We start from the raw sequence: 13,719 nt of genomic DNA on the forward strand, positions 1-13,719 counted from the left end.
ATGCAATCCTTTTAAATACCAAATGAAAGGACACCAAACAAGTTAAATATTACAAAATATATGTATTTATTTCTAGAATAATCCCCTATACTCTTTATGAGCAGAGAAGCACAAGCGTTAAACAAAGGACACAGTATAACATACAATAAGTTTCACAATTATGGCTAGGCCAGGTGGCCACTCAAACCATATATTAAAAAAGTGGTATACGTACCATGTCATGAACAATGGTAAGGCCTAGGGCCTTGTAAATCAATGGGCCTACACTGGACTAACGAAGGTTAGGGCATAGGAGGCCCACAGGATGCGGATGCAGTGTCTATAGGCAACCGCGTTTACCATACAAGTCAATGGTGCGTAAAAATCTGAAAGTTATAAGTTTAGGAGTCTTCCGACTGGACTAGAACTTAGCCACTTAAAACTAGGACACTAGAGGTGTAAACCACTACAGGAGCACCAGAGTTATATCATTACCTCACTCACAGGAAGCGGGTGCATAGGTGCCAAAGTGTGTCTGGTTTCTTCGTGAAGTTCTATGGAGCCTGGAAGAAAAGATGCTGCAGGCGGCCAGGAGAGAAGAGTCCGGTTGGATCCAAGGGTGGATCAAAGATGTAGAGGACCTGAAAGCAGAGGGGACAGAGTCTGGGTCACTAGCCAGTGACCAGGATGGAACCAGGATGGAACCAGGCAATGTCGGGTTGCGATCAGGAGCTGTCAAGTAGTTTGTCTCCGCTGCCACATGGACCAGGAAGGATCAAGGATGACCAGCTGGTGAACACGAGCTGTCCCATGAAGGCTCTTGCTGTCTGCGGTGTCAGTACTCGAATCGGAGTTCTCAAGCCTTGGCAAAGGCAACCCACGCAGGACTCGAAGATATCTTCTTGATCGGACCAGGAAGGTCAGATCGGTGGCTCCTTTTCAGGGAAGCTAGGGCCAGTCTGGAGCAACCAGACCAGCAGTTCAAAATTGTAGGTTCGTCGTCACAGAGGCCACTAGCCAACGGGCAAGTGACCGGACAACGTGTCAAGCAGGAAAAGTGCAAAAGGGCCCCACGCAGCACTCGGTGAGTGTGGAGGGGTGATCTTTGGAGCAGAGGCTGCTCGGGGCTTGAGCTTCTCAAACCCCAAAGCACAGCATCGAGGGTGCATTGGGAGCTGCACAGGAAGCACTTCATCGGCTTTTCAAGATGGCCGGTCCCACGTCTCACGTCACCTCCACGGGTCTCAGCTTGGCTAGAACTGTGGATCAGGTTGTTAAAAGTCTGGGAGTCCAGGTCTTGTTGGTCTCTGTCGTTCGAACTCCGGCCGGAGCAACGGCAAAGAAAGTCTTGATGCGCTGATGGTGCCTGTTTGCACAGGGTGGCCACTCCTTGACCACAAGGGAGATTCTTCAGTCTTCTACGTTGAGTAGGATGTTGAAGGGTCCAGAGTTTCATTTAAAAGTTTCAGTCAGGATGCTCTGATGTGCATTGGCACAGCTCCTACCTTTATTCCAAATCAAGGGGCTGGATCACCTGCTAGGTCCCTCCTATGGGTGGGACCCAGGAAGGGGGTGGTTACACCCCTTTCCCTTTGTCCAGTTTCACGCCAGAGCTGGGGCTGGAGAGCCCCAGCACCGGTTTGAACTGGACTATGCATGGGACGCCTTGTGCGCCCCAGGCAGTGTCTAGTTTCATTCAGCCCTCCCTGCCCCAATCCACTATCTCCTGTCTGGGGAGGTGTAACACCTCCCTGCGACAGGAAACCTATTGTCCAGGCCTCCCCTGCCGAAGTTTCAGTCAGCAGCAGGAGGCCAGACTTGTGTCTGTGGCAGCAGCATCCATTGTGTGATGTTGAGGCTCTGGTTAGATTTAACTGCGTTTAAGAACAGCTAAGGGACTTGGTTCAGAAAGCTGCAGACAGGCTCAGCTCATGCTAGAGCACCATCTCACACAAAACCAAGCACTCTGCCTCCAGCATTGTTAAGGCCTGCCATAGGAGTGACTTATAGGTGTATATGTGTCCAGATATAGGTTTAGATATAGGTATACTATGTCTAAGCAAGAGGTGATTACACCACCTTGCCCCAGCTGAGTGATCAGCCAGTTGTGTCAGATTGGATAGCCAGCCAGGGGTGGCAAAATATATGCTGCAGCCCCTGGTAGGCATTGGATGCACCTATGCCCTGGGTACCTATAGTACACTGTAAAGGGGCTGATAAGGTCACCCAACATCCAATTGGAGATGTACCTAGGGTACATGGAGTCCATTTTACAGAAAGAGCAGATAACCTGGGGCCCTGCTTAGCAGGATCCCAGGCCAACTAAGTCGAAAACCAGCTAAACACTAGGCAACAAATCTGGGGTAACCATAGTCAGGTATCCACCTTCCTACAGTCAGTGTTTTAAAGTAGTGTGGCACAGACTGCAGTGGCATAGAGTGGCAAATTCAAAAAGAACAATTGATGGATGGAATGCTGAACGATGTCAAACATTCACCCCCAGTACAGAGACCTGGGCCTAAATCCATAGTTTTTTTACTCACCACACCATTCCAGTTTAGACCCAACCACATGCAAATCAGTCTTGACCCTGCCCCCATGGGACCAGTCCAGCCAGAACTGCCAGGCCAGGTCTTTCCTTGACCGGAAACCAGCTAGACTGTTTCCATGAGGAGCAGGGGCAAGACTGATTTGTAAATGTGCGGGTCTAAACTTGGGGTGAATGAGGGGGGCATAGTGACCAAAAGAACAATGGATTTAACCAAGATCTTTTGATTGGGGTGAATGTTTGATTTGTTCCTCATTCCGTCCATCTTTTGTGTCTTTCTTGGCATAGAGTGGAGCAGAGGGGTTTAGAGTGCAGTAGCTCAGAGTAGATTGTTTAAGAGTAGAGTGAAGTGGTGTAGAGTGGAGTGGAGTGATGCAAGGTAGAGTGTAGTGGCATGGAGCAGAGTGGTGTAGAGTGCAATGGTGTAGGGTGCGATGGCGTAGAGTCCAGTGGTGCAAAGTAGATTAGAGTGGCATCCAGTAGATTGGCATAGAGTGCAGGGGCACAGAATTGAGTGGTACAGAGTAGAGTGCATTGGCATAGAGTGCAGTAGTGTAGAATGCAGGGTTGCAGAGTGGCACGAAGTGGAGTTGTACAGAGTAGAGTGGATTTGCCTAGACTGGAGTGGTGTAGTATGCAGTAGTGAAGAGTGAAGTGGTGTAGAGTAGGGTGTTGTAGAGTGCTTTGTCAGAGTAGAGTGGTGTGGATTAGAGAGGCATAGAGTGAAGTGGTGTAGAGTGGAGTGGTGCAGAGTACAATGGTATGGAGTGGTGTAAAGTGGAGTGGTACAGAGTACAGTGCAGTGACCTGGAGTGATGCAGAGTAGAGTGAAGTGGCACAGAGTGGAGTATGCAGGGTGTAGCAGCACATTGCCATTACAGACAACACTCACACCCAGTCAAAAGATCTGGGTTTAATCCATCACCGTTCTTTAGCCCACTATGCCACCCCAGTTCAGACATGGCTATATGCAAATCAGTCTGACCCTGTGCCTCATGGGAACAGTCCAGCCCGAACTGCCAAGCCATGTCTTCCCTAGACCGGAAACAAGCTTCCGAGGACCGGTTTCTGGCATTCCAGCCGTCTTCAGCCCGGCTTGCTTGAATCCAGTAGCAAAGTGAGCAAGGGACTCACATCTGAGCATACCCTGCCACACTTATGTCGGCCAAAAGCGGTACAAAAGGGGGTGGTGATGGACGCAGCATCTGAATCAATCAAAGACTCACACCCAGTCAAAAGATCTGGGTTTAATCCATCACCGTTCTTTAGCCCACTCTGCCACCCCAGTTCAGACATGGCTATATGCAAATCAGTCTGACCCTGTGCCTCATGGGAACAGTCCAGCCCGAACTGCCAAGCCATGTCTTCCCTGGACTGGAAACAAGCTTCTGAGGACCGGTTTCTGGCATTCCAGCCGTCTTCAGCCCGGCTTGCTTGAATCCAGTGGCAAAGTGAGGAAGGGACTCACATCTGAGCATACCCTGCCACATTATGGCGGCCAAAAGCTGTACAAAAGGGGGTGGTGATGGGCGGAGCATCTGAATCAATCAAACACTCACACCCAGTCAAAAGATCTGGGTTTAATCCATTACAAAAGGGGGTGGTGATGGACGGAGCATCTGAATCAATCTATGGTGGCTGAAATGTTCGGAAAGTGCTTTACCTTTCTTTCCCTATGGAGATGCACTCCAAAAGATTGGCAACTCTTGCAAGTTTTAATAGTAAGGCTGTGTCTGCTACCTATAAATAATGTTTCTGCACACAATCATTTCCACCAGCACGGCAATCTTCCTCACAGCGGAGCCTGGCCCTAAGATGGCGTCCATGATCTAATATCAGCAAAATCAATTTGCTGCGACGTGGAACACATTTCTACCCTTCCTGCTGCACCAAGCCGGGGGACACTTTGCCAATAATGCCAGAATCACCGCCGCATCCTCGTCAGATGAAGTAACGCAGTGATTCATAATGGCGGATTACGAGAGACATCAGTAAGACCATCACTGAAGGTACTGAATAACAACCGGATTGCCCTCCTAAGCGCCCACTTTGTAAGGTTTTACCAACCTTTTTTCCGACAAGGCTTAATTATTTCCGTTGCCATGACCAGTGTTTCCTAATCTTTGCCGCAATCGTCAATTAAAGTGGCCTGACCCCAAGATGAGTCAAGATGGCCACCGGGTAGGAGCTCTCCCCTGCAGTTCTCGGGTCAGGGATTACCAAATCGGTAAAAATCCCTCTGAATAGCCGACCATCCACCTCCAATCTACAAGCCACCTAACTTCTCTACCATTGGAACACTACTACAGAGTATCTTACCGCCAGAGACGACCCCTGGTGACCCGACACTCCCTCGCCGCTCCTCGCCAGAACTGGGCCCTCTGAGCCGTCCTCAGGCGACCTGACACTCCTGCCGCCATGAATCTGCCCCTTACCAAAGCACTCCTTCTCCCCTTGTTGGGGAGGGATCTAACATTTATACCCTGGAGCGTCAGAGACCCCTCTGAGAGAGTCCACAGAGATAAGGGAGTCAAACATAGCGGAGGATTGCGAATGTTCCCATCACCACTGGGAGCATAGCACCGTACACCAGCCGGACGTCGGACACTGTTTTTGTTTTTTCCTCGTCGCCCCATTGTGTTCTCCACCCTCTCCCCTACCTCTTACCTCCCTCACTCTTTATCTACCGCCCTATTTCTTTCCTCTCTGCCCTGAATTTCTCTCCGCTTGCCTGCTTTTTTCCTTTGCCTCAGCCGTGCTCCTGTAACTCATGTATCTCATGTACCCATGCTCCTGAAACTGATGTAAATGTGTAACTATGCTTTGAAACAATTGTCCTTCCTCATGTAAAGCGCTCTGATACCTCCGGGTCTAGCCAGCGCTATATAAAACTTTTCAAATAAAGCTAGGCTGCATTGGCCTGATCAGAAAGTAATTAACACTCTGAGCAAATTCAAAGCTAAACTTGGGTACCAATCAATGGATCTGACAGTAAAGGTCTATCAAGCAAAGGCTGTTAGTTCGGCTCAGAAATATGAAGTTATAAATTGTCAATTCTTTTTGCAATTAGTGAGAACATTTTTGCTTGTTACACCTTTATGTCAACTATGGCTAGAGATGAAGAATAAATGTATTACAAACACATAAATTAAACCGGCTCTGATTTGTGTATATGTGCGGACAAATAACTATGCGCTGTACTGGAGGATATCCTCAAAGGAATCCATCCCCTTACTTGTATTTAACAATACTATGGGACAGAGTTGCTAACTTTTCATGTAACGGAATGCAGCACCAAAGTCACTGCGCTACTTTGCATGAATGAGAGAGAGCAGAAAAACACTATATCAACTAAGATATGCTGCTATTTTCCTCTGTCCCCACGCCGGCACCCTTTAGGGTGCCATGCACCAGCACACACAACCTTGCACCACAGTGCATGGCTGAGTGTGTGGGATTAAGCTTGTGTCAACACTTATTGCTGGTTCATATTGGTGCATGTATAGATAAGATTTGGACCAGAATTGTAAATGTTTTGAAATACCAACAAGGTTACAACTTTGTGGTTGGTTACCATATTTGCAAGGATTTGTTTCCTCACTTGAGCCCAGATTTACGAAAGATTTGTGCGGGTGCAAAGCAATGCTAATAAATGCAGTCTTGCAATGGTATTTACTATCTAGTGCAAAAGATGTTTTGTGCCAGAAAGGTGGCTTTTTCTCAGTGTAAAGTGCCTTTGCCTTGCTTTGCGTCAAGAGGGTGTAACTCAGGCAGAGCAGCAGAAATACTTTTAGGTTTGAATGCAAATCCCAGTCTACTAAAAGAGCCAGACTGGGCTTTTGCGTCAAAAGCATACACCTCCTTGAAGAAGGCAATAGCAAAGGGAAACTGTTTATTTCTCAAAATACCCATGCATTGCAGGTATGCTGTAGTGCAAAGCACGCATACAATGCATGAACCCTAAGTTTGTCTAGGCATAGGCATATGTACTAGAACAAGATGCTTGCACTACATATTCACTGCTAGACAGTGCATACTTACCTCTGCATCATAGTACAAAAGGCTGATGCATGGCTGCCCATATGTGCACCAGAGGAGGGGATGTTTACAGCTGCATATAAATCTTAATGGACATAGCTCTGGCTGTGTCTTCCTACTTGTGCAATTTAGCACCGCAACTTTGATTGCTGTGCTGCACTGCGATGCGTTGCATGAACAATTGTAAATCTGGCCAGGGTTTCACTTATAACTGCAGAATTTCTGCACACGTGTCAGAAATGATGCTGTTGAAACAGACAACTCACTTCTAAAACGCTGTAGATTTTTATTTTGTGAATTACAATACATAATTCTAGAGAGGAGAGTGTGCGTGTAGAAAGTGTTGCAATTCAAACCCTTTTTCTGTATCCAACTTTACGAAACGACAAGTGAAACAAAAAAATTAAATAAGTGTTTATTAAAATGTATAATGCAATACGAAAACATTTCCATGTACTGGACTTAGTCACTGTTGAGTGTAATTGAGTGTGTAATCTTTTTACTGATAGTAATTCTGCTTACTCTTTATCTTCAGGTTAAGCTTCATGCATATTTAAAGCCTGAGTAATTTTGTTTGGAATGGCCAGAAGACTGTCTGCAGTTCCATCCAACAGTCCTCCAGTGGCACGGACCCGAAGATAATTTCAAGTTTTCTCTAAAGAAGACAACCATTCTTTGCTGTACCAGGATACGGAAGGGGAGTGTTTTCTGAGTGCATCTTTTAAAGTTGGCCATACAACACCGTGTAGTTTGCAATTTCTCAAACTGGGGACTTTGCAAATGTTGGGTCTGCATCTTGACAATCCTTGGTGACGCACATTTAAAAGGGGAAAGCAAGTTAAGAAGAATGAAAAATAGAGCACAACATTAATGGAGAACTTGAGCATGCTGCTGACACAAGGAAATCACAAAAATGTACTGCTCCCTCGATCCTCTGGAACGGAGTACCAACCATAAGTCACGAGAAAAGTTGCCCAAAAACCTTATGAATCTAACCTAAGTTTGAGATCATTAAAGTTTCTTAAAATATAAATACTAGCCCTTCGTTATCAGCCTAAATGGCAAGTGATGACACTGCTGCAGGACTGACTTCAAGTCTGGCCAAGATAGGAAAAGTAGCTGCGTTGAGGCCACATTCGTTAGGAAAGACCGAGCTTGACCAGGGTGATTGTCAAGAATTACATTTAGCCCATATAACAAATGTTGATGACAAAGAAAAAAACAGTTTCAAATCCACTTGTGAAAATGAAATTCAAACTAGAGGGCACGCACTTAAAAAAGGTTCCCATCACAGAAAATTCCTACTCTTCTTTCAAAGAAAATCGCCTTGTGGGTGTAAGGAAAGTGAAGCTAAACAGTCAGGTGAAGGAAAAGGTATGACATCAGAAGCTAAAGATTCCAGGACAAGACAATTGGAGAAAAGAGTTGATGAAGAGACAGTATGTTCTGTCAGTTCAAAATCAGATGCAGGGTCGGAGTCAGAAAAGAAAGGTAGAGCACCTTGTTTTTCTTCAAACATACTGCTGTGCCTGAAAACACCGCAGAAGAAATCTAGGGACAATAGACAGTTCACACCTGCAGAGCTAGTCAAGCAAAGTAAAGGTAGCACTTTAACAGGATGGAGGAAAGGGTGGTCTGGTATCAGAAGCAAAAGAAAGGAAGGCAACCCTCAGATACAAAGCCTAAAGAAAGCACCTGCCATGCGGCAATCAACACAAGAAAAAGAGGTTACGAGATCAGAAAACACAGCTGAAGGATTACAGGGAATTAGTGGTGAAAGAAAACACAATTGTAATACCCTGAAGCAATGGGAACAAAAAGGAGGAACCCTCGACATCTCCCTAGAGACCTCCATGGTTACCAGCACAACAGAAAAGAATAAAGAAGAGCTGGCGGTGCTAGCTCACACGAAACAGGGTGCAACTGGGTCTGAAGGGGTTTTTAAATCCAGAAAGTATATGAAAATGAAGTCGTGGAGGACAGTCCCTTTTATGACCGATTCCGAGTCAGAATGCAGACAAAATGAAGCTCCCAGTGAAGAAGATTCTGAATCCACAGTCCTTAATTCTACACCAATATCAGAATCTTCTGATGATCTTGATAGAAGACCTCAAGTTTCCAAACCGTACTCAAAGCTATCTTTTTTCAGAAAGATTAGGCAATATAATCGGCTGCATAAGACAACAAAGGTCTTAAATGCCAACACCGAATGTAAGTCTGTTTATGAGGACAAACATGCTTCCAATGAAGCCTCCAGCGAGGGCGCAATTGGAGTAGAGGTAGCTTCTAAGTTCACGATCTCTTCAAATGACAGTCTTGCAACAAATATAGTAGAGACCACTGCACCCACTACCAGAGACAATGCTGCAACATTAGCAGACCTTTCTACAGCAGACCCCATGGTATCTCAGAACGATGATACTGCAGCAGAGGCAGAAGGACCTAAGCTTTGTGAGGATGTTACTGTAGTAGGGCTAACAGTAGATTGGGAGGTTGCAGACCTTACAGCTCACATTGTGTGTCATAAGGAAGTTACTGGAGCGGGTATTATGATTTCACAAGCTGATTTTAGTGCACCGCATTTCATGGGTACCATGGAATCTCAAACCAGTGTTACTGTAGCAGAGCCCATGGACAAACCGGAGATTGTTACAGTACCACAAACAGCAGATGTCATGTTACTTCAAGGGAATGTTAATACAGAGAAACCAGAACACCTCTTTATAGCTCAGAAGGACTTTACTGCATCAATGGCAGGATTACTCACAGCATCAGAGGAGCACGGTATTCCAAAAGCGTTATCAGGATCTTTAATTACTCGAGAGAATGGCACAGCAGCAAAGGTATCAGGCCCAGTTATATCTCACCACATGGTTATTGAGAAAAATACAGCATCTCCCATTACTTCCCATGTGGATGTTCCTCCACTAAGTCAGGAGGATGCTATTAACACAAAAGTAACTGGTTCCCTGGTATATCAGGACAACGCTACTGCGACAAATGTATCAGACCACACAGAATCCTGGAACATCACTTTGGAGGAGGTAATATTACCTCTAGATAATGAAGTAGAATCAGTTAAAGATGTTGGCTCTGGTAATAAAACCTCAGACGGGACCCAAGTAATTTCAGGTAGGAAGCACGTATCCAGTGGAAAGCAGGCCCAGGTATCACCAAGTCACAGTTTGTCTTGTGATTCGATGCAGTATTCTCTAGAAAATAAAACAGAGGAGATAAACAATGTTGTCACAGAAAGGTTCATGGGAGCATGTGAGATCACCAAACCTAAAAGCAATTGCAAGATGCTGGCAAAGTACAAAGATGTCCATGATATGAAGTACCAGTTGGTCCCAGCACACAGTGACTCTGGAGACCACAATGAGCGTAAAACCTTGGTGAGCACTGAAGCACCTGCCAGGGTCAATCATGCTGATAGAGGCAGAGATAAGTCAAGAGAGACCGGCAAAGACTTGCAAAAAGAATCAGTTCAAGGAGATGGAAAGGCCAGCACACCCTGCGGCCTGTTAGCTGATCTGCACCTCCAGGATAAGAGTATAAGCATCAATACGAGGGTTCAAGATCTATCACACTTTCCAAAAGATAATCTCATGCAAGAGGGTTATGTGAATATGACTCAGATCACTGCAATATCCCTGGCGTCTTGCCCAGAATTTAATGGTGGTAACGAATCAGAAAATCAGAATGGATGGGATGCTCCGCCTCCGTCATGTGTGCATCCCTCCTCCCAAGAAATCACACATAAAGACTTTGCTGAGATCTTGGAGTGCTGTGGAAAAAAGGAGCTAGAGACCCCTTCAGTCCTGTCAGACGCTGCTTTTGAATACAGTTCTGTGCAGATATTATCGGGGGAAGGCGCAAGACGGCAACTTGAGTCTGCCTCTGGAGAGGACATGCAGAAGGATAACAGGAAGACCACTTCAGGCGATGGCCAGGTGCACACAGGGGATTTCCACAAAATCCTTCATGATTCCCCTACGAGCTGCACCGCCAACAAAACAAATCAGGATGAAGATGACATGTTTGAGGGGTCTATGACACACCAAAACTTCAGGCCAGAGGAGAAAGACAGAAGCCCGGCTAGAATGAAAAGTGTAGGAAATATAATGGCCGGAGCTGTGGATGTGACCAGTCCGGAAAAGAACTTGCAGCCTGGCCGAGGTCCACAAAATGCTAGTAGGCAGACCAGTCCCATCACCAATGAGGGGAGCGATCTCAGTGTGGACTCACATGAGCGTGAAAAAAGGTTCCTCCATGAAACTGCTGCGGAGATTGTGCAGACCGCTATCCAGGCAGCAACCGGTCACCTTGCCAAACTGCAGCAGGGGCAGGACTGGGACTGGGACTGTGATTTCCACGTGTCGTAGTTTCCAACCTGCAGAGCATTTTTCTTGTGTGCCAAGCCCAGAGACCACTGCTCAGAGGGGGAATTCCGAGCAGGTAACTCACCCGGAGTCCTTTCGAGCGGCAGAGGTATCTTAACTGAAAGGCAGCACCCCAGGCTCTGCCCGGCCATGCTCCTCTTCTCCCATCACCAGGGCATGCGGTATTAAATGTATCTGTCCTTAACCGGGCCTGCCTTGGGTACGAGCTGCATATTCGTTCAGCCGCGAGAGCACCAAGTCTGGCAGGTTTTTGCACTAAACAACACTGTGAAATTAAAGACAACTCTTTGACAATGTTATGTCTCGGTTCTGCTAGATTACTCAGCATTATCTTGCAAACAATGTCGAATGGGGTCGGATCTCGCAGGCAGCACCTCTCTTAACATAGGTCAGGCTATTCAGTTTCTTGCTGGAAATATGAGCTTGCAGTCCCTGAAAGACTTAATTAAGGTAGATACGAGTCTTAAAAGTGTGATTGCAGTTCCATTGTGTTGAGGTGCCTTCAGCTGCTGATGCTAAACATAAGTCCCTCCTATTATCAATATTCCTTTGCGACCACTTGGAGGGCATAACTATATAACAGCACATTTTTGTGCTATCTTTATTGATTGATTGATAAGCTTTTATTCGATATGCAAGATATCTTATAAGCGTACACACAATACAGCCATTTACAAATCTACAAAAACATCATTTAAGAAGGCAATATTAAATGCACATTAAAAAAATAAAAGGACATGAAGTGCCCAAAATAAATTAGCTAAAAAAGAATTAAACCGCTACTGACAGTCTCTTGCAACGAATCAACCAAAACTGTTTTAAAAATTTGGCTATGCCACATACAATAGGAGGAGAAGTGTCCGTCATTAGGATACGCAGGGCTACTAGGTAACTACGTGTACCCATATTCCGGCAGAGGGGTTTAAGCCAAAATATTCCTTTGCGACCACTTGGAGGGCATAACTATATAACAGCACATTTTTGTGCTATCTTTATTACACACTTTTATTTTTCTCATCGTCTGTAGTAAACAGTAAACCATCCCCTTCTCCTGGGCCATGATACTCTTGTAAGTAAGCCACGTCATAGTCTGTACATTACATTCTATTAGCACTGTTGATGAATACTGTAGTGTCCACCAGCACCGACTTCATCACACACCTGGCTTAGTTTTCCTAGGAAGTGCTTTTAAAATGAATGCTCTTGGCACTGGGGCTCACAAAGACAAAAATATGATAAAGTGTACAGAGGAACAGCTGTTCTATGAGGTTTTTATATCTTTCCTGGTTAAAGAGTAACCCTTGTGGTTGTGTCAACAGCACGATTTATTTGAATAGAAAATGTTCAGATACTGCGCGGATGGGGAAGACAGAACACTAACTCTATAAATATTTTACCCATTTCAGACATGAGTAAGGCACAGCACTAGAAGAAAAGACAATTGGTAAAAAAGATGACATATGTCAGCTGGAGGAAAATGAGGAAGTGAGGAAGGTATTTTGCAGAACAAATGAAAGTAGCATGATACAAAATAAAGGTTCTGAATAAGCATGAATGGGAGCTATTCTAAGTAAACTGCATTTTTTTGTATTTAGATGTGTGAAAGAGCGATGTTTCCACTGCCATGGAGCAAGCAACTATATGACTAGTTGACGTGCCCTAGGGCTCAGATTAGCATAGGACCTGCGGCTGGGGCAGCCTCCTGGCATGAACTGTGCATGCTCTGGAGCCGGTCAACCTGTCCTTTGGACTTTGCAAAGAAAATAGCTTCCTCGGAACACCGTAAGAATTAAATTACGTGACAGAGGGAGCGTGCGTATTAAAGGGACATATGTTTTAGAATAATAACCTTGCCCGTCAACCAATGCTTGATTAGTTAGAAACGGTAAGTGTAGGGGCCCAACGTTTTTCATGGGAACCACCCCCGTCGCTGCTAATTACGGATACTGCTTTGTCTTGAGTTCATCTCATGCATTTTCCCTCCACCACCATATATATACTTCTCTCTCTTTAGCTTGCTTTTTTAGATTTATTTTCATCTCTGCTTTCTCACTTTGTCATTTTTTCACTATCGTTCTCCTATGGCTTCTTTCTCCCTTTTCTGTTTTGCTCTGGATCAAAGTCTGAAGATAAAAAGTAAATCCTCGTGACCAAAAAGGAATATTCCACCTGCACAAATTAAACCATGCTCCAAACCATTCCGTTGACGAGACTGTGACAAACGTTACCAAAAAAAACCTATGTGCACATTAAAAATACAAGACATGTTTCTTGTTCAGGAAGAGCGGATTGGGAAGGTTGAGGGGGGGGGGGGTGGAAGGGTTGGGGGCATTGGTAAACGAAACGAGCATTGGCTTAGCCAATAGGTCTCGCCTATGCAAGAGCTATTGGCTTTGTCAATATGTTTTAGCAATGTTGTACAACAGAGTGGCTGCTATTCAGGATGGCTAAAAGTTAGTAGGGTAAAGGAGAGTGGTGTGGAGTGACATAAAGTGGAGCAGAGTGGAGTATAGTAGAGTTGAGTGTCATGGACAGGAGTGGAGTGTCATGGAGTAGTGAACAGTGTTGTGGAGTGTCGTGAAGGGAGTAGAGTGCCATAGAGTAGAAGGCGCAGAGTGGAGTATAGTGCCAGAGTTGATTAGACTGTTGTGGAGTGGCATAGTGTGTCATGAAGTGGTGTAAAGCAGAGTCAAGTGACATAGAGGGTTTTGCATAGAGTGGTGTAGGGTGTTGTAGAGTAGAGTGGCATAG

The 13,719-nt window shown here is 45.4% G+C and overlaps 1 protein-coding gene across 1 annotated transcript in view; it reads left to right on the forward strand.

Annotated features, from left to right (window-relative positions):
• Positions 1–11,262, forward strand: part of LOC147692481 (uncharacterized) — a 71,076-nt gene extending 59,814 nt beyond the window's left edge. The window contains exon 2 of the mRNA XM_086936795.1: positions 7,101–11,262. Coding sequence (XP_086792921.1) covers positions 7,624–10,950 — 3,327 coding nt within the window. The 5' untranslated portion in view covers positions 7,101–7,623 and the 3' untranslated portion in view covers positions 10,951–11,262. The remainder of the gene's footprint in view (positions 1–7,100) is intronic.
• The last annotated feature ends 2,457 nt before the right edge of the window (positions 11,263–13,719 follow it).

Source organism: Lissotriton vulgaris, chromosome 9 (genome assembly GCF_964263255.1).
Source record: "Lissotriton vulgaris chromosome 9, aLisVul1.2, whole genome shotgun sequence".
Classification (NCBI taxonomy): Eukaryota; Metazoa; Chordata; class Amphibia; order Caudata; family Salamandridae; genus Lissotriton; species Lissotriton vulgaris.